The 26,241-nt window shown below is 31.4% G+C and overlaps 2 protein-coding genes across 3 annotated transcripts; both read left to right on the top strand.

The window, feature by feature from the left end:
• Positions 1-734: 734 nt before the first annotated feature.
• On the top strand, positions 735-5,321 carry LOC110425124 (Ribophorin I). Its single transcript, XM_021439931.2, has 8 exons — positions 735-933; positions 1,243-1,287; positions 1,958-2,589; positions 2,707-2,854; positions 3,384-3,563; positions 3,694-3,762; positions 4,055-4,144; positions 4,932-5,321. The coding sequence occupies exons 1-8, from the start codon at positions 817-819 to the stop codon at positions 5,052-5,054; spliced, it is 1,404 nt and encodes a 467-aa protein (XP_021295606.1). The 5' UTR covers positions 735-816; the 3' UTR covers positions 5,055-5,321.
• An 8,447-nt stretch (positions 5,322-13,768) lies between these two features.
• LOC110425376 (protein ENHANCED DISEASE RESISTANCE 2-like) lies at positions 13,769-24,781 on the top strand. 2 transcript variants are annotated; one of them, XM_021440276.2, is made up of 21 exons: positions 13,769-14,290; positions 16,327-16,401; positions 16,504-16,557; positions 16,642-16,707; positions 16,791-16,852; positions 17,387-17,517; positions 17,595-17,641; positions 17,719-17,819; positions 18,491-18,586; positions 18,664-18,728; positions 18,817-18,888; positions 20,133-20,279; positions 20,375-20,700; positions 21,583-21,646; positions 21,762-21,937; positions 23,015-23,116; positions 23,256-23,306; positions 23,393-23,536; positions 23,638-23,733; positions 24,077-24,178; positions 24,384-24,781. In XM_021440276.2, the coding sequence occupies exons 1-21, from the start codon at positions 14,153-14,155 to the stop codon at positions 24,474-24,476; spliced, it is 2,208 nt and encodes a 735-aa protein (XP_021295951.1). In that variant the 5' UTR covers positions 13,769-14,152; the 3' UTR covers positions 24,477-24,781. The 2 variants fall into 2 exon arrangements, with proteins under 2 accessions (XP_021295951.1, XP_021295953.1); XM_021440278.2 differs by having other exon boundaries at positions 16,794-16,852; positions 24,384-24,779.
• The last annotated feature ends 1,460 nt before the right edge of the window (positions 24,782-26,241 follow it).

Raw genomic sequence — 26,241 nt, 5'->3', positions numbered from 1 at the left:
TCAATTGGATTCAATTTTTTTTTGTAAAGTAAGTTCAATTCTTTTTATTTTTAAAATTTTAACATTAAATCGACCATTTGCAAACTCTTACTTATTAGATTTTTTAGGATTATTTTTTTTATTTTTTATTTTTTTCTATTAAATAACTTTCTTTCTTGATTTTTAAAATGTCCAGTCTTTAATGAACAATTTAGGCTCTCTTTAGTTGTCTTTTTTCCAAGAAAAAATGAAAATATATATAAAAAATTCATATAGAGAGATTTGAGGTTTACAATTTAAATGACAAGATAATTACATAAGATAATATAATACTAATTCACAATAATCTCTAGAAAGACTTAGCATTTGAGCTCTTTATAATTTTTTTGGTCTTTTCAGTGTTTACAATAACGTCATTAAACATAATATTTTTATTTTTAATTAAAAAAAGATGAATATTACTCTTCTTTAACAAAAATAAAACTAAAAAAAAAATTATGTGACCGTGTAATCCAAAATCCAAATAGAATTTCTCAGTAAATTATAAATTAATTATGTCAGACTATAATTATTGGATAAATAATAATCTTATAAATCGAGTTTTTTAAAATTATCGTGAAATTTTTAAGTGGCATAATCGTAGTTATAAATTGATTTAAAAAATTTATTAGAGCCCAAAAGATAAAAAAAAAAAAGTTAGCCCAATAGTTGCAAAGCCCAAAAGAGTTGACCGGACCCGACCAACCATCTCTCTCTCTGTTGCTCTCTCCCCTTCTTTGTCTCCTCAGTCCTCGACCTTGGCAAATAGCCAGTCTTTGCACTCTCTCGTCAACTGCAATGGAGGGTCCGATCAGAGCTAGAGAAGCCCTAGCTCTCACACTCTTATCTCTTCTATTCTTCCTCTCCAGATCCTCTGCTCTACATGACCTCCTAATCTCCAACGCCGAGCGTAGAGTAAGCGCCAAATCTTTGTTTTTTTAACTTTTTTTCATTTTCTTTAATCTTACATCTATTCGAAATTGTCGAAATTATGATATGTGATTCCTTAATTTTAGTCTTTTTGGTATAGGAATTAATTCCAAGTAGGAGTATTTATTATTTATATACTTTATAAGCTTCAATTGTAAAAATTTGTAATATTTATGCTTGATCTCAGTATTTTGATTGATTTTGGTTTTTTCTATCTTATTTATTTGGATTTTGTCATATTTTTTGCTTCTTGTTTGTTTCATTTTTAAAAAATATATTTTTTGGTTGATGCAGATTGACTTGAGTTCACACATTGTTAAAGTTTACTTGACTTTGAAGGTAATTTCTTTCTCAAATGCTGCAAATTTATATATATATATATATATGTATATATATAGGATGGGGTTTTATATTCTAGTTTAAAACTTGGTTCTCACATTTACTTGAATTTTTAGTATTTCTTTCCTATATGATGGACAGATATTTTTTAATTCAAATCCTTGTTATGCCCCCTGAATTATCATGTAGATCCATTAAGTGCTTGCCAACTTATCTGAGGCTTTGTTTGGTTGTACTTCTCCTACTTACCTTTTGCTTTTGAAAGTGAAAAACATTGTGGGTTTAGTTATAAAAAATTGAAACTAATAGTTTGGAAGAATTAAACCTAAAAAGCTTTAACATTCTTGAATAGCAAAATTTATGATTTACTTTTATATGAAACAATTATGTTTCAATGTATGTTGTATTTTAGGTATTTATTCATTTTTAATCAATTATGTTTTCGCATTTAGCAATTTTTGGGGAAGCAAAATGTACAATAGCAAAAAAGTTAAATAGCCAAAGTAACATAAAAATGGAGCCTATAATTTTACATTGGTTTATTCAGGTGAACAAATTCAAGGCATCTTTAAAGTATTTGCATTGATAATATGGGGGAATTGCATAATCTCTAGATATCTAATTTTGGCATGTATGTTAATGTGAATATTAATGTATGGCCCTCTTTTAGGTCGAGAATGCTGGCAGTTCGCCTGCTTCAGAAGTTGTTCTTGCTTTCCCACCCAGCCAAGTTGATCATCTAGCAACAGTTGAAGCATTAGCAACTAAAGGCAAGCGGAAGAAGACTACTTTTGTCCGTCTGGAAGTAAAACCAACAGAACTGCCTGATGCACCTAATGACACTAAATATTTTACTATTTATTTGGCTAATCCCTTAAATTCTGGAGAAAGCATAACCCTAGAAGTGTTGTATATGTTAACACACTCCCTAGAACCTTTTCCAGCAGAGATAGGCCAATCAGAATCTCAGTTAGTATATTATCGTGACAGTGCTTTGGTATTGTCACCATATCATATTAAGCAACAAACAACTTTTATTAAGACACCAAGTACTAAGGTGGAATCGTTTGCAAGGGTGGAACCAACAAACCGTGCAGGCACTGAAATAAAGTATGGGCCATATGAGGATCGTACTCCATACTCTTTTTCTCCAATTCTTGTACATTTTGAGAATAATAGCCCATTTGCTGTTGTTGAGGAGCTTGTTCGGGAAGTTGAAATATCTCATTGGGGCAACCTTCAGGTCACAGAGCAGTACAAGTTGGTTCATGCCGGTGCTCGACACAAAGGTGTATTTTCAAGGTACAGTAGCTACTGCCTGCTATGATGCACTTGAAAGTTCATCAAGAAAACAATAATTTTTTTTTCATTTTTTAAGATTTATTTGTATATTCATTTTCTATTGTGTACCATTTGCAGGGTTGATTACCAATCAAGGCCATCTTTTAATGGTGTATCCTCATTCAGATACCTTCTGGCAAGACTACCACCTAGGGTTCATTCTGTCTACTACCGGGATGAAATTGGAAACATCTCATCATCACACCTGCGTACAGATTCTCGGAAGGTATTCGAATGTGATTCTCTTCTATTCTCTCTCTTTCTAGCAGCAAAATATTGTCTTTTACAATCAAATCACTTGCATTGTGAATTTTGGAATTTGTGATTTATGAGTTGTAAAAATAATACTTTTTTTTTCCAGTTTGTTGAATGTGTGATCAAGGAGATGTTTGAAACCCTTGTATTTGTAATTCTCCTTGATGGCGTGTGATTTTCCATTTGAAATAAATTGGAAACATGATTTTTTGCAAAGAGGGGCATTATTCCATTTCCCCATTGATGCCTTGTAGAATAGCATGCATTTAGAATGGCAAGAAGTCTATCAAATCTTGTGTATTAAAATGCAAGTTGTTTTCGTTTTCCTGGCTCAGTACTCAGTTTTTTATTATGCATTTACATCTTAGTGCAGCATTTATCATGTTTCCAGTTGACACAAAGGTCAACATAATAGGAAAGGTTTTATTAATGCTTTTTCATATGCGTCATTGTCATAGTTTTTGCTTTCATGTATGTTGACTAAATTAATGCTTTTACAGTCAGAGCTGGAAATTGAACCACGATATCCTTTATTTGGAGGTTGGAAAGCAACTTTTGTCGTTGGTTATGGGCTACCATTGCAAGACTTTCTTTTTGAATCATCTGAAGACAGACGTTACCTCAACTTTACCTTTGGATGCCCCCTTATTGAGACAGTGGTAGACAAATTAACCTTCAAAGTAGGTTTAGTGTAATGATTTTGCATTCATATTATTAAAATGTAATTTCTCTATATTTGTTGCTTTAATCTTTTGTCCTAAATGGTGAAATATAATTCAACTATGACTGGAACTAATATGTATGCTTCAGGTTGTGCTACCAGAGGGATCAAAAGACCCTTCTGCTGTTGTTCCCTTCCCAGTGGATCAGCATCTTGAGGTAATTATCCCAGTATAATAATATATCTCTTTCTCTGGCTTTTTCTCGTATAATTTAGTGCATGTATAGAGACGGTGGGTGTTGCATATACATTCTTTGTGCCCATTAACAAAGAGGCAATGTCCAAACTTCAGATGATATCATTATTTTCTTTAATAAAATTACTGGATTGCTTTGAGGCAGTGCATGAAAACTGTTCTCCTGCAATGTGAATGCTTTGCTTTTATGCATGTAGTTCATCAAGATTTTGTCTTCTGTGTCAACTGAGATTTGTTAAATTTGAATCTTGCAGACCAAATATTCTTACCTTGACATTGTGGGGAGGACTGTAGTGGTCTTGGAAAAGAAAAATGTCGTTCCTGGGCACAATTCTCATTTCCAGGTAACTTGTCAACTCTTCTACTTGTATTATGTGTTGCTCCATTGGTTTCAATTTTTTTTTTGTCCATAGTGATTCTATCTCTTTAGGATATTATAAACATTGGTGGATAGAGCACCATGCTAAGTGAAACCTTCAAGTGATAATGATTGAAACACATATGAAAGTGCTTTCTGCAGGCTGTTCTGCTCCGCCCTAATTAAGCCAACTATTGCTGGAGAACATGTAGAACAAGAGGAGGCATACAATTGAGAATGCCACTTAATTTTATTTATAGCTACTTTTTAGACTCTATATCAATTTATCTTAAGATATGGACTGAAGTCCTAGGATAACAGCAATATGCTAGAGATTGTCTGCGATGGAAAAAATCACTTGTGTGGCTTGTGCTTTGTTTAATTCATTACCTGATGTACATGTGCTCGCTAAACCTGGGAAGGTGCCCTATTTGTCCTTATTAAATTATAACCTCAGTTATTAGATTTGGACTAGTTTGGTCAAATAGAGCTGTGAGTAGGAGACTCATGCTCTTTAATGTGTTTGTTTTTGGACCATTTGAGTTTAAAACCTTGGTCAAACCTGGTATGCTAACCACTGCGATGTGGACCTTGTGGTTCCTTCTATAAAGAAATCTTCATTTTCATATTTGATCAGGTCTGTCACTTGTAATATCTTGAACGTGTTATTTTTCTTCTTTCTATAATGAATAATACTATAAAACCTGTACATTGTTGTTACTGGAACACAATGTTCTTCAATCTCATGTCTTTTCATTTACCCTTCTTGGCAGGTTTATTATACCTTCAAGCCGATATTCATGCTTGCAGAGCCTCTGATGTTGGCCTCAGCTTTCTTCTTGTTTTTCATTGCTTGCATAGCTTACCTACACATTGATCTTTCCATACGTAAGTGAAAGATTGTGGTATTCTTGAAGGTAAATTAGCAAATAGTTCCAAACTGTCGCTCTATAGCTTGCAGTGATTCCACTTTACCTTGGTTAGAACACACACCAACTCTGGAGCTAGGACATTGTTAGTAACTATTCTGTGTACTAAAATTCTGAACATTTTCTCCAACGAAAATAGTTTTGCCATTATAAAGTTTTGTTGTTATAACTCTTGTTTTACAATGACACTGAATTGTTTCAAAAGTGAGCTACATGTTTTATTTTTCTGACATTTATCTTCGTGGTGATCTCCAAAGTGCTGTGGTGGGTAACACGTCGGAGTTGCTGTTTCTTAAAATTTTATTAGATTCGATGGTGGGCTTAGTTCTTAGTACCATTTGACATCTATGCTTTTATTAGGTCTTTCATGTGGGATGGATAGCCATATATAATGGTTAATTGTGTACTCTTTGCCTAATTTGATGGTGAAACAGCAAAAGATGAAGAAGCTTGCAACATAGGGTTCCACTATATTTGAGACCAAATGAAGCCGAACTTGGGTATTCATCAACTTTTCTGAAGTTTCAGTTCTGTGGTTAAGTTCTATCAATTCCCATGTCTCCAAAAGAGGGAGAAAAAGGTCAAATGAAGGAGGAAAAAGAAATTCGGATGGCCGAATATTCCTGATGAAATGAGCATAAGGGTATTGTTCTCTTGCAGAGTTTAAAGCTTCATGTTGATAGAACTGAACCATTTTCTCCAGACAAAGCGTGAAAGACAAAGTCTTGCAAGCTCTATTAAATTCTCTAGACTCTTGAGATGGTACTAGGAACTACGCATTCAGTTAGCTGAAATCAAAGCACTGTCCCATCGAAAGCCTATCCAAAAACAAATTAATTGCAACTATAGCCAAAGCCCAATATAACTCTAAATCTGGATTGTGCTTTTTCTAGGATAAACCATAGCATAATAAACCAACCCATTTATTGTCTATATGTTGGTGGATGGAAGAATCCTGGCAAAGGAGGGATGGGGTTTAGGGGATGTTGTTTTACCTGTGCCTGACTCCCAAGTTTCAACCACCAACCAAGTTTTGAACATGCTAGGAAAACAATGGATCCTAATAACCAATCTGTCTTACAAAATTGACAGAATCTTCTTGCAACCAAGCCAAATTCGGATTTGGAAATTCTCCTCGAGCTTAGCAATTTGATACCAAATTCTGAACTTCGAAAGCCTGTGAGACTCATAACTACATTATTTATTCAATGCAATATGGGGGTTGGAAATTTGGGCATTGAAATTGGTTGCTATCTTCAATGAGAAATGGGGCAGAGTTTCTTTTTCTCTTGTGTCCCTTTAATTGATCATGGGTGGGGTATTAAACATTGAATTGGGAAGATTTCTGTGACAAAACCAGACCATTTCATGAAAAGGATTGGAGACATTAAACTTGAGCATGACATGTTATAATTGATACTGTCAATTTATAAATGGAAAAACCTATTAGATTGAATTGAGGATTTCTATCCAAACTTATATATATATATATATATAAAAACTAATCAACTACTCCTTGAAAATTATTTAATGTAAGCTGAATACTTCACTGATAAATTAAATGATTTAGTTGGGCATTTTGTCACTTCATTACTAAAAGTCTACCACTTTGTTCTTCACACACTCTCCTCTCTTTGCCCCTTTGTGTGGAACCATACGACTTTTCCAATTAAAGCTTTGTAATTAAAAATAAACGAGATGACATTGATTTTTCTTTTTGTACCATTGCACACAAACTTGAGAGCAGTCTTTGGTAATCTAATCTCACTCATACAATTAAAGGGATCTCACCTCGTTACCCACCAAGAGGGTGGAGAACCTTTTATAATATTGAAAAGTTTATTCGCAAAAATTTTTCTTTTTTTTTTGTAAAGAAAAATTTTTTATAAAATAAAAATTATTTTATGATTTAACAAAAAATATATATATGTTGATTTGCGGATAAAATATTTTTTATTTATCTTCTCCTTTTAAAAAATATCATTCTCTCTTTTCCTCGTATATACGTGAGGAATTCATTCTATTAGGCGTTACGTGGAAGGTAAGTAAATTACGCGATTACCATCTACTATAATATATCAACATTTTATATCAATTCATATGACATGAAATAATAAGTAGTATTTGATTAATAAAATTTAGTCAAATGTTAGTCATAAAATTTATTTGATTCAAAATATAAATATAAAAATTTGATTCAATATAATAAAAAATAGTTATTTATTTAATAATTCATGAACTTATTTAGATATTATATTTTTTTGTTTCTCAATGTCTCAATTATATGCCTCTTTCAATATAAATTTGACACGAATGTATTATTTATTGATTCTTTAACCTATTTCTTTAACTATTTCATCCAAATATCTGTAACTCTGCTAGCACATACCAGGAGGTTCAAGAAAGGAAGAAGGTTCAGACCTTGAATAAATGTCCTAAGAAGAGGTAATAATTAGTGTGCCAAGCCTTTGATTGTTAAAATGAGATTAATTATTACTAAAAAATTGAATCTACTCTTCCCTTTTAGGCACAATTTCAGGAAAATTAGAAAATTCAAGCATAGCTCTTTAAATGTTATTTAGAGTTGGAGGGTTGGAATTTAAAGCTGCTGCTTGAAATTTTGTTACCTCAATTCACAGTACTCCACCAACAACATCTTGGCTCAATATATAAGCTATATGGTTTTCGTGTTGATATAAATGACTTCGAATTCATATACTATTATCAATAATTTATTTTAATATTATTCAGTGCAAGGTATAATTCTTTCCTTCTATGTTATACTAAAACAACACAATTTATATGCTCCAAATTTTATAAATTAAAAGACATAATGCTATAAAAAAACCGTTAAATTTAAAAGAGAAATGCTAGTAGGATGGTGAAACCGTCCGCTCTGTTGGGTGGCAGTAAACTCAGATGGCATATTACGTCGCAGTACTAACTTGGTTGCTGCATGTGGTGTTTTGCGTGATTGTAACGGATATTGGTTAGGTAGCTTTGCTGCAAAGTTGGGGAGGTGTTCTTCCTATAGGGTCGAATTATGGAGAGTCTTATATAGTCTTCATATAGCAAGGGATAAAGGATTCGTAGGGTATGGCTACAGGTGGATGATAAAATCGTGGTTCAGGCAATTACCATCGATGCATCACATCCATGTGTGAATTCTGACTTACTGGACACTATTCGTAACTTACTGCAACTCGATTGGGAGGTAAAGATTTCTTATATTTATCAAGAACGGAATATGATAGCAGATGGCATGGCCAACATTGGATTTAATTTAGATAATAGTTTTCGTTTTTATGATGTACCTCCCCCAAAAATCAGTTCTATGTTGTTCAATGACTTGTTAGGAGTGTGCTTTCCAAGAATGATTAGAAATTAATAAAAATTTTATTTTTTAAAAAAAATTATTAAATTATTTTAAAATTTTAAATATGTATTTTTTTTTATTTTTTATTTTGATTAAATAAACTCTTATGATTATTATTAATGATTAATTAATTATTATTAATTAAAATATTATTTATTATTTTATAACTACATAACACTGGCATGATTTTGATGTAAAGAGTGAGAAATGTCACATGCTTATATTATCATGCTAAATAAATATTTGATGTCATCATCTATTATGATATATCAATATATTATATTATTATCAATTATGACATCTTAATATGTAATGTCAGTGTCATGTGACATAAAATGATAAATGAAATTTTAAAAAAGTCAATGGTTAATCATAAAATTTTATTTAACTTAAAATAAAAATATAAAAATTTATTCAATTAAAAATATAAATATAAATATTTGGTTGAAGACAATAAACATATAAATACTTATTCAATTTTTTTAAATAATTAAAAAACTTTTGTTTAGATATTATGTAATGAAATTAAGAGTAAATGTATCATTTGATGAAAGGTTAAGCCAATGACATTGACACGAGTGTATGACAAGGATATGCTCTTTGTCCCCGATTCTTTAATGTGGAAGATGAGTATCTCCTTTTATAACGGGATGGGTCAAGTCCAGACGGATCATTTTAAGTTAATTTAAGATTTTTTTTGTTAAGGTTATTCTGAGTTTGAGTTATTTCATATATAAATTATTAATTTTTTAAAAAATTAAATTAAATTTAGATAAATTATTCAGATTTAAATTATTTTAATTTATTTTTCATATAATTCAATCCATTCAAATTCAAATTATTTTTGAGTTTGAATTAAATAAAATTAGGTCATTAATTTTTTTATCAAATTAGGTTAGTTTAAAATTAGACGGGCAAATAAGGTTTTTCAGTATTCCTTGCTTGAAAAGTCAAGTTTGATTAGTCATCTTTTCTTAAAATAAAAAAAGAATTATCCATAGATATTTTCTACTAAATAAATAATTAACAATACATAGTTTATAAAATTTAGATGTCTTCCCTTTAACAAAATGATGGCATGTAATTTCTAACATTAGTTGTTTTCATCAATGAATAAAATTCCCATCTTGCCCTCCTTAGTTTATTTAATTATTTTTTATATTTCAAATAGTTTTTAATAGAAAGATAATTTCATGTAATTAGAGTTTGTACACTGGGTGAGATTTGAATAAAAATTTTAAATTTTAATATAGTAAAATGTATATGTTTTATTTGAAAGTCTTGAATTTAGAAAATAATAATTAGGTGCCCAAGTGAATAATTCTAATGCTTTGAAGTTGTAGACTTATTAATTGTTCTTTATTGCAAGATAATTTAGGGACCAATTCTAGGGTTTAACTTAGTTTTTCTTTCATTAATTTTCCTGGTTCTGTCATACTGGCAATGTTTCCCTAAAATAAGTTTTTATTTTTTTAATTTACATTTAATCGAGCATTTATATTTTTTTTTTAGTCATATAAATTTTTATAATTAACAGTTGATTAACTCTTATTAATAAGATCATCATTTATCGTTTTATATCACATGATGTTGATATGATATGTTAACATGTCATATTAAAAAGTGACGAAACATGTTGATATAGCATGATAATATAATTATGTAACAGTTTCACTCTTCATACAAGCATCGTGTAAGCATTAAACAACAAGTGGTGTTTTAACGAATTGTAGTTAATTAACCATTAATTATAAGTCTATATCATCTGAAATAAAACTATAGAGATTAGAGAAATTAAGAATTTATTTAAATTTTTTAAATATTTTAGTAACTTTTTAAAACAGTAGGTCTAAAAAGATACATATGAAAAACATAGAATACAAATACCCCTTAAATTAACAAATCTGACTTTTGAATATTACTATTTGTTATTAACTTTAATTATGCCAACTCAAAAAATAGAAAGAACCATTGAATGAATCCTTCAATAGGGATGACTTCTATTCTTACTTGTGATATTAATCTTTTAATGGCATAAAGATCATTATTAACTGTATCTAATTGCTATTACCTACATAGCTGTCAAAATTAATTATGTCCATTGATAAGTACTATTATTAATTAGGCAATTTTTATTTAACACTTGAATTTACTAAATACCTAAACAAACTATATATATTTAATATTAATTTTTGAAAAATAAGATTGATTTAATAACTACCTAACTGTTACCTACCAATTTAAATGAATGGTTATCTTTAGTTAATGGTAATAATTAATAAACATAATTTTCAATATTCTTCTTTATTTTAATTTTTAATTTAACAGGGTTTATGATGTTATGCAGAAAATTATAGTAATATTTTTTGTTCTCTAATTATTAAATTTTAATTTATTTTCAAGTAAATTATGGACCATCTTGCTTTGCTGTAACATGTATCTTTGTTATTTATATTAGATTGGTTGATGATTAATTAAGTTAGATATGTTAACAACATTTGGTTTCTTAATCTAAGATGTTTCTTTACTAAAGAAAGAAATTAATTTTACCAGTTGTTATTAAGAGCTTGTTTAGCCTAAAATTTTTTTAACTTAAAAACTATTATGAAGCTCTTATAAAAAATAATAATTTTTAAAATTAAGCTAAATCTGTTTGGTAAATTTTTTTTATAAGTTTTTTTAATAAATAAGTTGTTTGACAAAATAATTTATGTAAATTCTAATTTTGATTAAAATTACCATAAAAAGTATTTAATAAATAATTTTGAATTAATCACAGATCCCTTTGTTTATAATGAAAACAAGTATAAAAAGTATTTTTATGTAGCATAAAATTTATAATCCATAATAAATCATATAAAAATGAAAACAGATAATATTGACATTATTTTTAATAAATGAAGAAATTTTTGAAATAAAAAAAATACTCTTAAAAAAGAGACTTTTTAAAAAAAGATAAAACTCTTTTTTTGAAAATTTTATTCTTTAAGAAAAAAGTTATTTATTTTTTTTAAGAACTTTTCCAAATTCTTGTTTGACCTGACTTTTACTTTTAAGAGGTGGATAAATTGAAAAAAAAAAAAAAGCCAAATAAGCACTAATTACGTACTTTTGTCTTTTGTCAATTTTTTTCTCAAAAAAAAACCTTTTATTTTTTTTACGAAATTACACTATTATTTGAAATCTTTATTATGATAGCATGATATTAAATAGTTTTTTGGTATGTTATAATATAAAATATTAACCATATATATTTTTATGTAAGCGGTTTAGATTTCTCTCAAACTAATTTTTTTAATCATTAAAATTTACCTTTCAAGAAAAAATTAGCAAAAATTAGTCTCACTACTTAACTCTTATTGAGTCATTCATAGTTATATTTTGATTAATTATTAAAAACATAAAGAAAAATAAAAAAAATGGATATAAAACAAAAGATAAATAATAAAAATCGAATTGAGTTTTAATTATCTTTTTAATCACTTAACTTTTTTTTTAAAAAAAAAACCTAGTCAAAGTCAAAATATCTAAGTACCGAGACAATAGGATTACCTGCCAACCTTTACTACAAGTCTTTTTCATGTCTAAAATTATGCAACTGTCACAGGCTCACACCCATTTCTCCAACCTGTGATTATAGGGATTTTTCTTTTTCTTTTTTTTTTGGTAATTATTTTGACCAAGTAATTAAGAAAGGAAAAAGGCAGAGAAGCATTTGCATGGAACTTGGACAATCTTTGGAAGGACCGCCATTTCTTCTTTTTTTAGGCAAAAAGGACAGTCACTCCCTTCTTTGGGTTTCACGGCTTTGCCACCTCTGTACTGGCCAATCTAAAGTGAAAACACCTGCTAAAATTTATTATATAACAATAATTGTATAATATTATTATTTTCTTTTTTTCTTTATACTTAATATGTAAAAATATTTTTGAATTGATTAATAGTTATATTACTTATTTATCACGTGACGTTGACGACATGTTAATATGTCATAATTAATAATCACGTGATATAATATAACTACATAATATTTTAATTTTTTACATCAATATTATGTTAGTGTCATGTGATATTAAAAATAACAAATGATGTTTTGATTAATGATAATAAATTAATTATTAATTATAAAAATTTATTTAATTAAAAATAAAATATAAAAATTAAATTAAACTTTATAAAAAATTAATTTTAATTTTTTAAAATAATTTTAAAACTTTGCAAAATATTATCTTTGTTTTTTTTAATTGAAAATTCAAGCTACTCTTTATATAAAATATATGTTAACATAAAAAATATTAACCAATACTGTGCACTAAATAAATTAATATTGTTAGAGAAAATTTTATAATTAATTAAATTTTTATAATATTATGAAGTTAAATATTTGAATCTAAATATAATAATAATAATAATAATAACATTAATATAAAATATTGCATTAATGAAAATAATTCATGATTAAAACTAGTAATTAGACATCAATTTCTCCCACTTCTCCATCGTAATTAATTCTTAACGACCCTTTTGTTCGACTTGACCACGTGTCCAAGTCAAAGTTTAATGAAAGCCACGAAATTTACTTATCGAATTTACCATATTACCCTTTATAATCTTGCATTATCTTTTGTCTATCTAGTTTATATTATGTGTTTTTTTTTATCTAGTTATAATGTCTGCAGAATAGAAATGGGCAAACGCAAAATTATATTTTATTAATTTTTTAAAAAATAAAAATGATTTAAGAGGATATAATAGTTGAAATATTGTTGTGGCACAACATGTGGAATTGTAATACTAAAATATAAAACTATTAGGATTCAAATAAACATGACTTTTGTACGCATTATTAGATTGAATTATGCTTAATCATAAGATCTCAGCATATAAAATCTCATTGAAGCGGTTATTTATTAAAATATGAACCATATTAAATTCAAAAAAAATACAAAAATCATTGAACCGACATATTATAACTATGTAAAATTTAACATTATGATGCGATAAAAATTTTATTAACCTAAGTTTCGAGCATACTTTTTTTTTTTTGAGAAAAATTTTACATTTTTATTCAACCATTTTTATTTTTTAGTTAATTCTCAATCCATTAAATAAAGGAAAGCTTTTGTTAATAATTTTAAAAATTGTAAATTAAAAACAAAGCTTTTAAGGTTTTTGTGTGTGGGCTGCAGAGGAAAGGGCAATTTAGTAATTTAACACGTGGAGACAACGATTTACTGGTGTCGATGTTCTGTTTCATAGATCCCAAAATTAGTTACCACTTCAAAAAAGGAAACAAACAAAACAGAAGAGTTTTAAAGGGCAAACTCAGAAGGAAACAAAGAAAACAAAACCAAAAAAAAAAAAAGAAAAAGAAAAGAGAGAAAAGTTTGATTTGCCTTGCAAATTTCAAAGAAGTCTGGTTTTCCTTCAATTTGATTCTCTGATTCCCTTAGTTGGGATCAGAGGATCATTTTGTTTTTGGTCCCTCAAAGTCTACATTCAATGCCAAAATAAATAAATAAATAAAAATCATAGCCATGCAATAAATATTCTGGTTTCAAGTTGAAGACTTTATAAGGAGGAGGAGGAGGAGGAGGAGGAGGAGGAGGAGAAGGTAGTGGTATCAAGGATATAACAAAGAAGAAGAGGAAAAGTTTGGTTTGTCTTTTTCTTTGAATGATTGTAAGAAATGGAAGCTAAAATGGAAGGTTGGTTATATACTATACGTTCCAATCGTTTTGGCTTACAATTCTCACGCAAACGTTACTTCATTCTTCATAACAATGCTCTCAAGAGCTATAAAGCAATCCCCATTTCTGATAAAGAGGTAACCTTTCTCTCTTCCTTTCATGTCTTATCCTTCTCTTCTTTTCTTTTTCTTTTTCGGGATTGAATTATGGATTTTGATATGTTTGAAAAGAACCCACTTTGCAGAATCTAAAAATGTCATGACTTTTTTTTTTTCTGGTCTTTTGGTATTAGGACATGCTCTGTACTGATGAGAATTATGGATTTTCTGATGTAATGAGGCAATGGTGTTTGAATTCTGGTTTTATATTCTGATGTGATTTGTTTTCCTTCGAAATTTGAGTGTAAAATGCATGTGTATGTGTTTCTATATATATATATATATATATATATATATATATTCTGGATTTCAGGTTTGTTTGAGTGGTTGGTTCTGTCTATATTATGGTTAAAGGTTTTGCTCATTCTCAATTTTCATTCTTGTATTGGAAAAAAAAATGAATTTAATCCTTATATCTTATGGCTGGTTTCTTGATGGCCGTAGGAAACAAGTAATATAGAAGGCAAAGGACTAGCAATTCATTTTAAATTACTGTATTTATCCAATTTAGGGTCTTTCTTTTCAAATTCTGCTGAGGGCTTTAACATTTAAGGAATCCTCTGTTCCACAATTGCAGCGCTATCATAGGCTTCAACTCTTCTTTTTCATATCTTGGTAACATCTTTTATGGTTCTGAGTTTTGTCGATGGCGGGACATAGATGAACTTGAAATTAATAATACCATGAGATTTTTTCCTTATTTCCTTTTAATTTTACCCTTTTTCTTTTAAATCTCCTGATTATAAATCATGTTACATGTTTTACAATCGTGGATGAGTTGAGAAATTATTAAGAATCTGTGGTATTGGCACTCTTTGAATACACAACTGGCACATAAGGTTTGCCAGTTGAATTGTGAAATTCTTTGCAGCCAGGTTCATGGTATTCAGTTTTTCTATACAAGGAAATGTTGTACTTTGGTGGAATGATACTCGTTACCATTCTGTGCTGATCTTGGAGGTTGTCTACCCCTAACAATTCTTGTGATCAAGTGCAAGTTCATCGGGGTTTAAAATTGATAATTTAGAAGTCCTGTATCTAGATGAGACCAAACTGATCTACCAACATTTCTGAAGAAAGTTTGATGTGTTCTAGTATTGATAATATAAAAGAAAACAGAAACACTTTGGATAAGTGGAAGTGAGATCTAGCCATGTGGTGAAGCCCCAAGACAGCTTTTATTTATGAAATGAGATTACGGAGAAGACAAGATAGAAGGCACAGAGAATAATGCTACATGTGGATATAGGTCTGGTGGAACTTAAAGATCAAATTATAGTCAGATGATCCAACTTCCATGGACTAAACCTTGCTATAGATGGCTTGCGGTTGTCTTCCAATTTAATAGCTATAAAAGTGCAACTGAGATTTGATGTTTTCAACCCTTTCATGTATAGAACCTTAGCTTCATCTTTGGAACTTGGTTGGCCACAAAGTCAGATCTTGGTGTACCAATTCCTTCCTGTAATTAAAGAATATGATTTATAGTGCCAAAGAAACCATTATGAGATTCTCATAATGGGTTCACGAATAGCAGTAGGAGGTTTCTTGCTCGGGAATGTTGCTCACATTATGTCATGAAAACTTTCACATCCTGGATCAAAGAGGAAAGCTACAAATAGAAGTCTGATCAAAGCTGGGGTGCTTGACATAGCAGATATGATTGAAGATGAAAAAAACTGCAAGGATGGAGCAGTGAATGGGGCACAATAGCAAAGGTTATTTTGAAGGGTGAAGGGACCGAAATATTTCTAGTAATATATGTGAAATGATTGATGCTTGATTTCAAGTACCACTCCCAAACATATTTTGCCATAATCACATATAAATAATTTTGTAAATGGATTAACCAGAACTCTGTCATTGAAATACAAGGAATCTACCAATTATGGTCCCATTTAAAATATGTAATACCAGCTGAATCAAGATGTAATTATTTTTAGTTTTGCAATTTCAGCGAGGATTTTATAGTAGAAAATCAAGTATAAGGCCAATCTGAAACTCTTCTTTTACAGGAGCCTGTTAGAAGTGCAATGATAGATTCATGCATTCGGGTTACAGACGATGGAAGGGAGAGCATTCACAAAAAGGTGTGATCACAGATCCCCCATTTATTTTCCAGAAGAATTGATATTTATTTTTAGTGCTGCAACGTCGATATTTAATGCTTATGAAGTGTTTACCACATGTAGGTCTTCTTCATTTTCACCCTTTACAGTACTTTGGATCATAATGATCAGCTTAAGGTGTGTGAACTGTGAGCTGGTTTTATTCATTTTGATATCAAAATTTATCAGCCAGCAAGTCATTCTAATATTTGAACTTCACAGTTAGGAGCAAGGAGTTCAGAGGAAGCAGCAGTATGGATTCGTTGCTTGAAGGATGCTGCATTAAAGGTTTGAGACTATTAAGTTACAGCCTGTGAGTTTAATGGTTATTGTTGCAATGAAAAGCCTTATCTTCTATGATTTCTTTTTAGCAGTCTCCAGGTCAAGCAAAGAATTTTGTAGCTTTTCCTAAGAAGAGATGGCCATCTCTGAGGTAATAATAGTTGATAATCTCCTCATTTCGTTTACAATATATTTTTACTTTTAGGTGCAAGAAAATGTTGAAATGCAAATTATTGTAGTTGTCTACACTTTAAATGGATAGAGAGACATGCATGGAATTCTGGAAATATTTAGTAGCACATGTTGATAGACATGTAAAATTTTTAATAACTCAAACACATGAGAAATAAATTGTGCATGGAATGGAATTTCCCTATTTTTGTTTGCTGTAACCACAACTTTACTCTTTTGAGAGAACCTCTAGCATTCTGGCCTATCCATTCCTACTTTCTGAAGCTGAAACATCTTCAAATGATATCATGAATAATGCTACTAGAAAGCTCTTCTCTCAGATAGTGAATTTTGCTGGTCTTTTATATGTTGAAATATGTTGTAACTTCTAAAAGACTAGTCAATACAGTCTAATTCATTCGTGCAGCAGGTGTGGCATGTGATTACCCTGTATTTGCCTTATTCAGTTTGTTAGTTTGTATACATTTTAAATTCCATTTTCCTGTACCAACAGATTGGGTAGTGCAAAAACAGCACAAATCAAGAACTTTGTTGATTGGCCATTTCGCTCATCTGTTCATGCAGAGGCAATGACATCTGATGTTATTGCACCCTCACCTTGGAAGATATTTGGTTGTCAGAATGGTACTATTTTTAAGTTTCTAACCACAATTCAAGTGGATCAATGCATGCATCATTGACAAATAGTGTTGCTAACACAGGGTTACGCCTTTTCAAAGAAGCAAAAGATGGGGATTCGCGTGGTGGGGTAGGTTGCTCTTTGGATATTCATGATGGTTGTACTCAATCTTTTCTTTTCTGGCTGAAGAAACTTCTTGTTCTCAGCATTGGGATGATCATCCGGCAATAATGGCTGTTGGTGTGGTTGATGAGACCTCAGAGACCATTTTCCGGGCGGTCATGTCTCTTGGTCCTGCAAGATCAGAGTAAGAACGCTGCAAGTTTACCTATCATTCTATATATATAACAAGTATTGTATTGTAAAAGTTCTCCTTCTCTTTTTGTTCATAAATATCATAGAATGCTCATACATCCATCTAAGTATCAAATCTATTCACTGTCCCCAAAAAATTTTCTATTGACTGAAAAAAATGCTGAAATGCTCAATAATAGCACCACCAATTTATTACCTTCATTTTGAAATAAGGTAGCTAGTTTTGAGTCCTAAATTTGGGAGGCCATGCCTGGTTCTAAAACCTAATTGAACATATATCGATTTGCATTCAGGTCAAACGTCTCACACTCTAATAATACTGCACCAAAGTTAAGTTTTCTGATGTGGTAGGCTCTACTTTTTCGTTAGATTTTTCTCTTTTGTCCTCAGACATTCCCTAGTTTGTTTCCCAAGGAAATTATAGAGAGAGAAAAAAAAAATCCTACGCCAGTAAACTAATCCTGCTTTCTTAAGTTATGGGTCGATCTAGATCTTCTATAAAGCAGAAGGGAGGACCTTATTTTGGATTTGAGTTACCAGATGATTTTTGATTACACAAAACCTCGTATGCTGTATGTGTTTTAGATGAGAAATATCCATAATAACTACTTGTTTTACTGGACTTTTCTCTGTCCGGATGTCAAATAATCAATTGTCTTGCAGATGGGACTTCTGTCTCTATCGTGGCAGTGTGGTTGAGCACCTTGATGGTCATACAGATATCATTCACAAGCAGTTATATAGTGATTGGCTACCTTGGTTAGATTCTATGCCTCTCAAACAGAATTCACTTCTTACATTTTGTATAGTTGATTTGATCACAAAATTTGCTGCAGGGGAATGAAACGAAGAGATTTACTGCTTCAACGCTATTGGAGAAGAGAGGATGATGGGACTTATGGTACTAAATTCTTAAGGAAATTTTGTTGTGATGAAGTTTTGGAAATGTTGTCTTCTAATTTAATATTCCCTGTCTGCTCTTGTCACAGTGATCCTGTACCACTCTGTGTTTCACAAGAAGTGTCTACCCCAAAGTGGCTATGTCCGTGCTCGCCTTAAAAGTAATGTATGCTTTGGATTAGAAATTTAAAAAGTTCATTCTCTTCTGATTAATGCATTTGAGTCAGGTTTATGGTTGAATATAGGGAAGAAACGTAAAGGTCGTCTATTTATCACACATGCAAGCTTCACTCATTGTGCTGACTTATTCAGATTCTTTATCCTCCTGTCTTGGCCATGCTTTAGATTTATATATATATATATATATATATATTGATAATGCAAACTGGATGATATGCTCACATCTATAGTTTGACAACTAGAACAACAATGGTATTGTGAAAGATGGAGGAATTAACACTCATAGGCACCATTTATAATGTTATTACAGATACTTCTCTTCCTTTGTCAATAGTAAATCATGAATGATGCTCAAGCCATAAGCCAGGAGTGTCAAAATTGGAGGAGCCACTTGTTCTCTTTTTATTTTTAACTTTTTCTTGTTTAGTTTATGCTGTGTCTTGGTTTGCACCATACCTTCAAAAGAGCTTTCTTGTTCAAACTTGACCCAGTTACGAAAACTACATTCACTCTACTCTTATATTGCTTCTTTATAATGAATGAGTATTGTAAAGATGATAATTATCCATAGGAAATTTGATGCTTTTCGGTTGGGTTGTTTGTAGCTCTCATGCCCTGCATTTATGGTCAATCATTCTAGCTCATAAGCTACATTGCTAGCTTTGGTAGAGAACTGAAACTTTTATAGTTTAACCCCAACTTGTATATTCTTTGTGTTGTTGACAATCAAATTTAATTTTGAAACATCAAGGTAAGTCAAATTCAATCACAAGCAGAATGTTAATTACCCCTGATGTTACTGGAATTAAATTCAGTTTTAAAGATTCAGAGCTGACCAAAACATTAGGCACACTGACGTTTGTATGTTTGGAGCTCTTGCCAACAATAGCTATCCTATTAGTTTGTTTAGATTTTTAAAATGTTGATAATTTGATCAACAAACAACTGATTTCTTGAAGTTTTACCATTAACTTTAAGAGGCTTGTACAGAACCAGACTATGGAAATGGATGATGACAAGAAATCAATGGAATAGACATGGCTTCAAGGCCTGCTGAGCTGGCTGCTCTTTTTGCTTAACTAGTCATCAAACTGTACTTATTTTGTTTTTTAAATAGCTCAATTCATTATTCCTCTCCCAATTCCATTGTCCAAACATGACTGTACAGATGGTTTTGATGGAAATTGTTCTGCCATTTTGAACTTTTACTTATGAAAATACATAGGTGGAGGATATGTTATCACTCCCGTGAACCAGGGAAAACAGTCACTAGTGAAACACATGCTTGCAATTGATTGGAGGTTCTGGAAATTATATCTCCGTCCATCAGCTGCTAGGTCCTTAACAATTCGTATGCTTGAGAGAGTTGCCGGTATCCCTCTGCTCATTAATAATGGTTGAACTTTGTTCCTGGTAGTTTTTTAATCAATGTTGTGTTAAATGTTTTCTTGCACTTACTATATGCAGCCTTAAGGGAGCTGTTCACAGCTAAACAAGGAAATTATTCTTCTGAATGCTTAGCTGGAGAGAGGCCAAGGGATATAGACTTGCATCAAATTGAAAGAGAGGATGTTAAGATGGAAATTCAAAGTCCTAAAGAGATGATAAAGATTGAGGAGGATGCTTTAATTGAAAATGAGGTGGAAAAACAGGCATCTGGGCGTATAAGTCTAATGGGCCTGAATGAAGCACCTGATGAGTTCTTTGATGTTCCGGAAGCATCTGAGTTCACAGATTATGATCCCTTGGAGAGTGAGTGGCCTCCTGAACCAAGTTCAGAACAGCGCCCCCTGGTACTCACCTAGTCTCTAAGTTTAAATTCTTGCTTTTGCAAGTAATTTAGACAAACTATTTGGTTGAGTGCTTTATTCTCCTATCTCACTTCAAAGTTGGCTTGTTTTGTCTTCATTCAAAAGTTCATTTGTTTCCTCTTACGAATAGTAGTGTCTGCTATGTAAATGAAGTAAATGCAAAGCTATTACGATATTTATAATTTACACACACAAATGCATAAATATGGAGAGAGGGAGAGAGGCCAGTGAAGCAATGGCTGTCCTTTCCCTTTTGTAATCTATGCTTTTATAGCTCAATTGTTCTAGCCTGTGTTTTAATGCTTAACCTCCATATGAACCACAATAACTTGACCAGGTATTGACTATTCATATATCCTTGTAATATACCAGAATCTGGAAGCTGAATCTGATAGTCTGATGGTAGCAGAAACCTTTTTTAAATTTCCCATTGTATAGGGAGCCTGCCTTCCCTGCATTTTTCCATGCAACTGTCAATGGAATTGGATGACCTCAAGTGTCTACAAATCACGCCCTTCTTAAAAAAATATAGTGAACTTCTTCACTATAGACTCTGGATATCTTGTTGGCAAGAAACTTGCTTGGTGAATCTAGCACTGCAATTCTGAGATAGGATTTTTCATGATCAACTCTTTCAAGCAGACCTGAGAAGGACTTTTCATCCCTCTTTATGTTATTCTCAATTAGTGCTATAAAGTTATTCAATGAAGGTTATTTTACATAGCAATCAAAACCAATTTGTACCTTCAAGTGCTAAATGTGACTTGGCAAAGGAACTTTATATCAATTAGTTCTCTGATCTTCCCATTATTATTGATTTATACAATTTATTTACCATTTTTTTTTTCACAATGAAACATGCAGAACATACAACAGCCAAAATTGACATCAGCAGCTGGTTTAGTGAGAAAGTTGCATGATCTTGCAAGTGAGTTCTATTATGCAGCCAACTTGCTTAAGATAATTAGTGGACCAAATGCATCTTTATCTGTTTTTAAATAATTATATTGTGATCATCAAGTATCCAACCTTTCATGCTGCAGTTCAAAAGAAGGGTTACATGGACTTACAAGAGGTGGCTAGGGAAGACAGCATAATGTGCTCTTACGGAACCTCTCTCCAAAAGGACCCAACCTGTACTTTACCTTGCAGTTGGTCTGCTGGCGATCCTTCTGCGTTTTTGATACGTGGTAAAAATTATCTGAAAGACCACCAAAAGGTACTCATTCACTTCAGTTTTGCTTTCAAAATGTAGACAGGTTATTTGAAATTACTACAACCTTTTCAAGACATTCTTTCACACAAACCTTCTAATTATGCAATTTGTATTAATACATACACACACACACACATACATCCACACATGCATACATGTTTTTGTATGTGTGTAGATATGTAAATAAACACATACAGATACATGCATATGTACATAAACATGCTTGTATGTGCATGTGTATATTAACCATTTCTTGGTAAAGTTGGATTCTTGCTTTCATACATATACAAAATTGAAACTTGTTTAATGTTGATGGTAGACTATTAAATTTCAAACAATTGTCGATTAAGGATTGGCTTTAAAAGTTAAGGATTAGAAATAGAAATACCAATAAGTTTGAAGAAGGTGAACTTAATAAACTTTGTGAAGAAGGAGTGTCTAGTTGATATACTGAACTGTAAAATGCATTTATGATGAACTTTTCTCATTGGGAAGATGAGTATCAAGTCCTACATGCGTTGCTTCTATGAATGGAGATTATTTTGTTGATCAGCAGCAGCTTTATGCTTTGATTTGATTGTTGGGCTATGTACCATATTTAATAGTAAATGTTGATTTCTGAAACAAATACTTTGCTAGAACTTAACATTATTGGTTTAAGATGGCAAGAAACCCGATTAGAAAATTTGAATCATCGCAATGAAGGTGGCAAAAATAAAGGAATAATTTGACCCTAATTTGAAGTTACAATATGGAGACAACGGACTCACACACACAGAGAACACTCGGCTTTCTGAAGTGAGATTATTTCTGGAATTTTTATTGTTGGAACAAAATTCAGATGTTAAGGACTTCATTCAAGTTGAGTTCACATTAAGTAGCTTCCCAACCCATACAACTTCATCTTTCCAACCCCAAAGTTGGACTTGAGAAACAAGAATATATCCTTAATGCTGAAATATTGATTTAGGCTGCCTTCAAATGTATCCAGTGAATTGTGAAGACTACTTCTCCAGATCTGCAAATGTGAATTTTTTGTTTACCTTTAATTTATATGCTAACTCTGTATTCTTTGAGTAGATCAAGGCAAAAGGAACATTGATGCAAATGGTAGGGGCTGACTGGCTCATGTCTGACAAACGAGAAGATGATCTGGGCAGCCGAATTGGTGGTATTGTTCAGGTTTGAACTGTTTTTACGTGCATTATATGTCAATTTCTAATAACTGATTCCATGTCATTAAACATCTGTGCAAAACATAGGCAACCTATCAGAAACAAACCACAGATAGAAAAATAACTTTGTATACATATTCACGCAGAAATATGCAGCACGAGGTGGACCAGAATTTTTCTTTATTGTTAATATGCAGGTTTGTTCGATTGTTTTATATGCTCAATTGCTGTCTTTGTTCTTATTAAGATTTGCATTATATAACTATCCCCTATCATGAATCAGATTCCAGGAGCACCTATGTATACCCTAGCAATGTATTACATGATAAAAACTCCTTTGGAAGATCACCCCCTGTTATACAACTTCGTAAATGGAGCTGATGCCTATAGGAACTCAAGATTTAAGCTCATACCTTACATTTCTAAGGTTAGCAATGCTTTGATATTTAGCATAAAAACTGTAGTTGACTAGTTTCAGGCTTCATGCTGTTTACTTCCACTGTTGTGCCTAATAATTTGCCTCTTCAGGGATCATGGATAGTCAAGCAAAGCGTTGGAAAGAAAGCATGCTTAATAGGACAACCTCTTGAGATTCATTATTTTCGCGGGCAAAATTACTTGGAGGTGGATTTCCAAATTCTCAAAACTAAGGATGATATGACTTGCGAATGCTGATTTTGTTATTGCTTTTACTCTCTCTATGAAACTGAAACTGAATCTGATATGTATTGCAAATGCTGATATGCTTTTATCAAGTCTTTAGATTCTTTTGATAAAAACAAGTCTTCAAAACTGGAAAAGTTACTTGGTAACTCACTAAACATCGATTCCCCAACCATAATATATCACTGATATAGTATTTTGGTTTTGTGATTCTTCTTTTTCTTTCTTCATGAGATGATTTTGTGAATCCTTAACTTGTTATTGTGCTACCATCTGCCAATACTCAAATATATTTAAATTCCAGGTTGAAGTTGATGTCGGGTCCTCAACAGTGGCACGGGGTGTATCTAATCTTGTTCTCGGATATCTGAACAATTTGGTCATGGAATTGGCATTTGTGATACAGGTAAGACTCTTAGTCCTACATGTGTAGGCAGGCAGGTCCTTACTACAAGTCAAAATGTTAATCTGAATGAAATTTTCTCTTAAGTTTCGAGAGACAATTGAAAATTTGGACTTCTAGTGAGTTAAAAGCTAAGAACTGAAGAATGACTTAATTAGCTGGTGTAATGTACTTGATGGCTTGATTATGATCCAAACTACTTCTGCAGGGTAATACACAGGAGGAGCTCCCTGAAACCCTTCTGGGGACATGCCGGCTTAATCATCTTGATTTGTCGAAAGCACCTCTAGCAATGCCATGACCTAGAGAAAACCTTTTTTCATGTTTCTTTGAGAGGGAAGGTTGAGTCAAATACCAAATCGTGTATAGGATTTTTTTCAACTTTCCCCATTAACCATTCAATCAAGTTGGAATTGAAAATAGGAATCCACTGACTTGATTCTTTTGTGGGGTAATATAGTCTGTAAAGTGGTTATTCCATAATCATTGGCTCATTTTTCAAATTATTCTTGGTTATATGGGTAAAACTTGAACAATCTATAAGATGAAATGATTATATTACAGCAGAATTCTATAGAAATAACAATACAACTTTTCCTATTAGCCAATTCAATTTGTTACATCGAGCCTCGTCCTAAATTGATCTCAATTCTCTACATCGGATATCTCATGAAATTTGTTACAGATCAGAATATCACTACAGATAAAAGTACTCGGTCGACATAGCAGGTTCTTGTAGCAAGATGGTGCAGTTTCATAAAAGTTAAGCATTACGTAAACCGTGTTGTCAAAATGGCGTTTAAAAGTCTAGAGTTGGTTAAAATGTCTTGATTTATAATTAATAGTTTGGACTGCTTGTTCATGGTGTCCCTTGCGTCAGTACCTATCCTCTCTTTATGCTGTACAACCATGTACAACAGTGAACATTTGGAATATATCCAAAAACATATAACAATGGTAGACATTACCAATGTAATTATCATCCCTTCTTACTTATTTTTTTTTTAAAAAAAAGGGTAATGTTATATGTACTTATTAGAGATATTCCTTGTAATAACTCCTCAGAATTTGGATACTGGTTACAGGGTTTACATGACTAGAGCATCCCATCCTTGATCGACAAATGCAATTTGGATGGTATATTCTCAGGAGTATTATACCAGTGCTCAACTCTGGCTACTCATAAATGATATAAATATAATAAATAATAATTGTATACTTGAAATTGTAGCATTCTTTTCCCCTAATTATAGCATTATTGTGATCCTATATAGTACCATTAATATTTTGTTTTTACTATCTCACAATTTCCATAAATAAGGCCTTTGTGTTACCAAACTGCAATAATTTTATTGTCATCTGTCTTGGGGGGTTGTTAGGTTAAGCAGGCAGGCAGGCAGGCAGGCCGTGCATGTTTCTCACATTGATTGTACGTACTTACTGTTCTACTCTTTTCAAGTACAAAGTCCAAAGTCGCTACAACCATGTGACACACATCAAATCACAGCCTATGAAACATTAAGTCACGTTTGTGCAACTATGATGGAAACTCGACAATCTAATGGAGTCTTATGTCTATTAGTTTCTCTCTTCTTCTTCCTTTTTTTTTTTTTTATTATTGAGTTAGCATTTGTTTTTTGATTGAAAATTAAATGTTCCTACTACAATTTATTGAATGTCCCTTCTCAGTTTGCAGAATTGGTTCCATTGAAATAGATTTCCAAATCATTTTGTCTCTTTCACTTGCTTTCCCACATGCATTGGGAAGGTTTCCCATGAATCAAACTTCTTGTTTAAGAAAATTGACAAATCCCATAAAGTAGAATGTTAAGTTTGTCCCTCTTTTTTTGGCTTTTCAAACCCTAATGCAAGACAAGAAATGTAATATTTAGGGGGGGAGAGATTTTTTTTTTCTATTTTTTATTATATTTAATCAAATTTTTTATATTTTTATTTTGAATCAAATAAACTTTTATGATAAATGATTAATTGATTGCCATTAGTCTAAATATCATTTATCATTTTTTATCACGTAATACTAACGTGACATATTGATATGATATGAT

Source organism: Theobroma umbraticum, unplaced genomic scaffold (genome assembly GCF_002168275.2).
Source record: "Theobroma umbraticum cultivar Fairchild unplaced genomic scaffold, ASM216827v3 scaffold_81.0, whole genome shotgun sequence".
Taxonomy (NCBI): Eukaryota; Viridiplantae; Streptophyta; class Magnoliopsida; order Malvales; family Malvaceae; genus Theobroma; species Theobroma umbraticum.
Note: the sequence above shows the minus strand (reverse complement) of the source record. Positions and strands in the feature narration are given on the sequence as shown.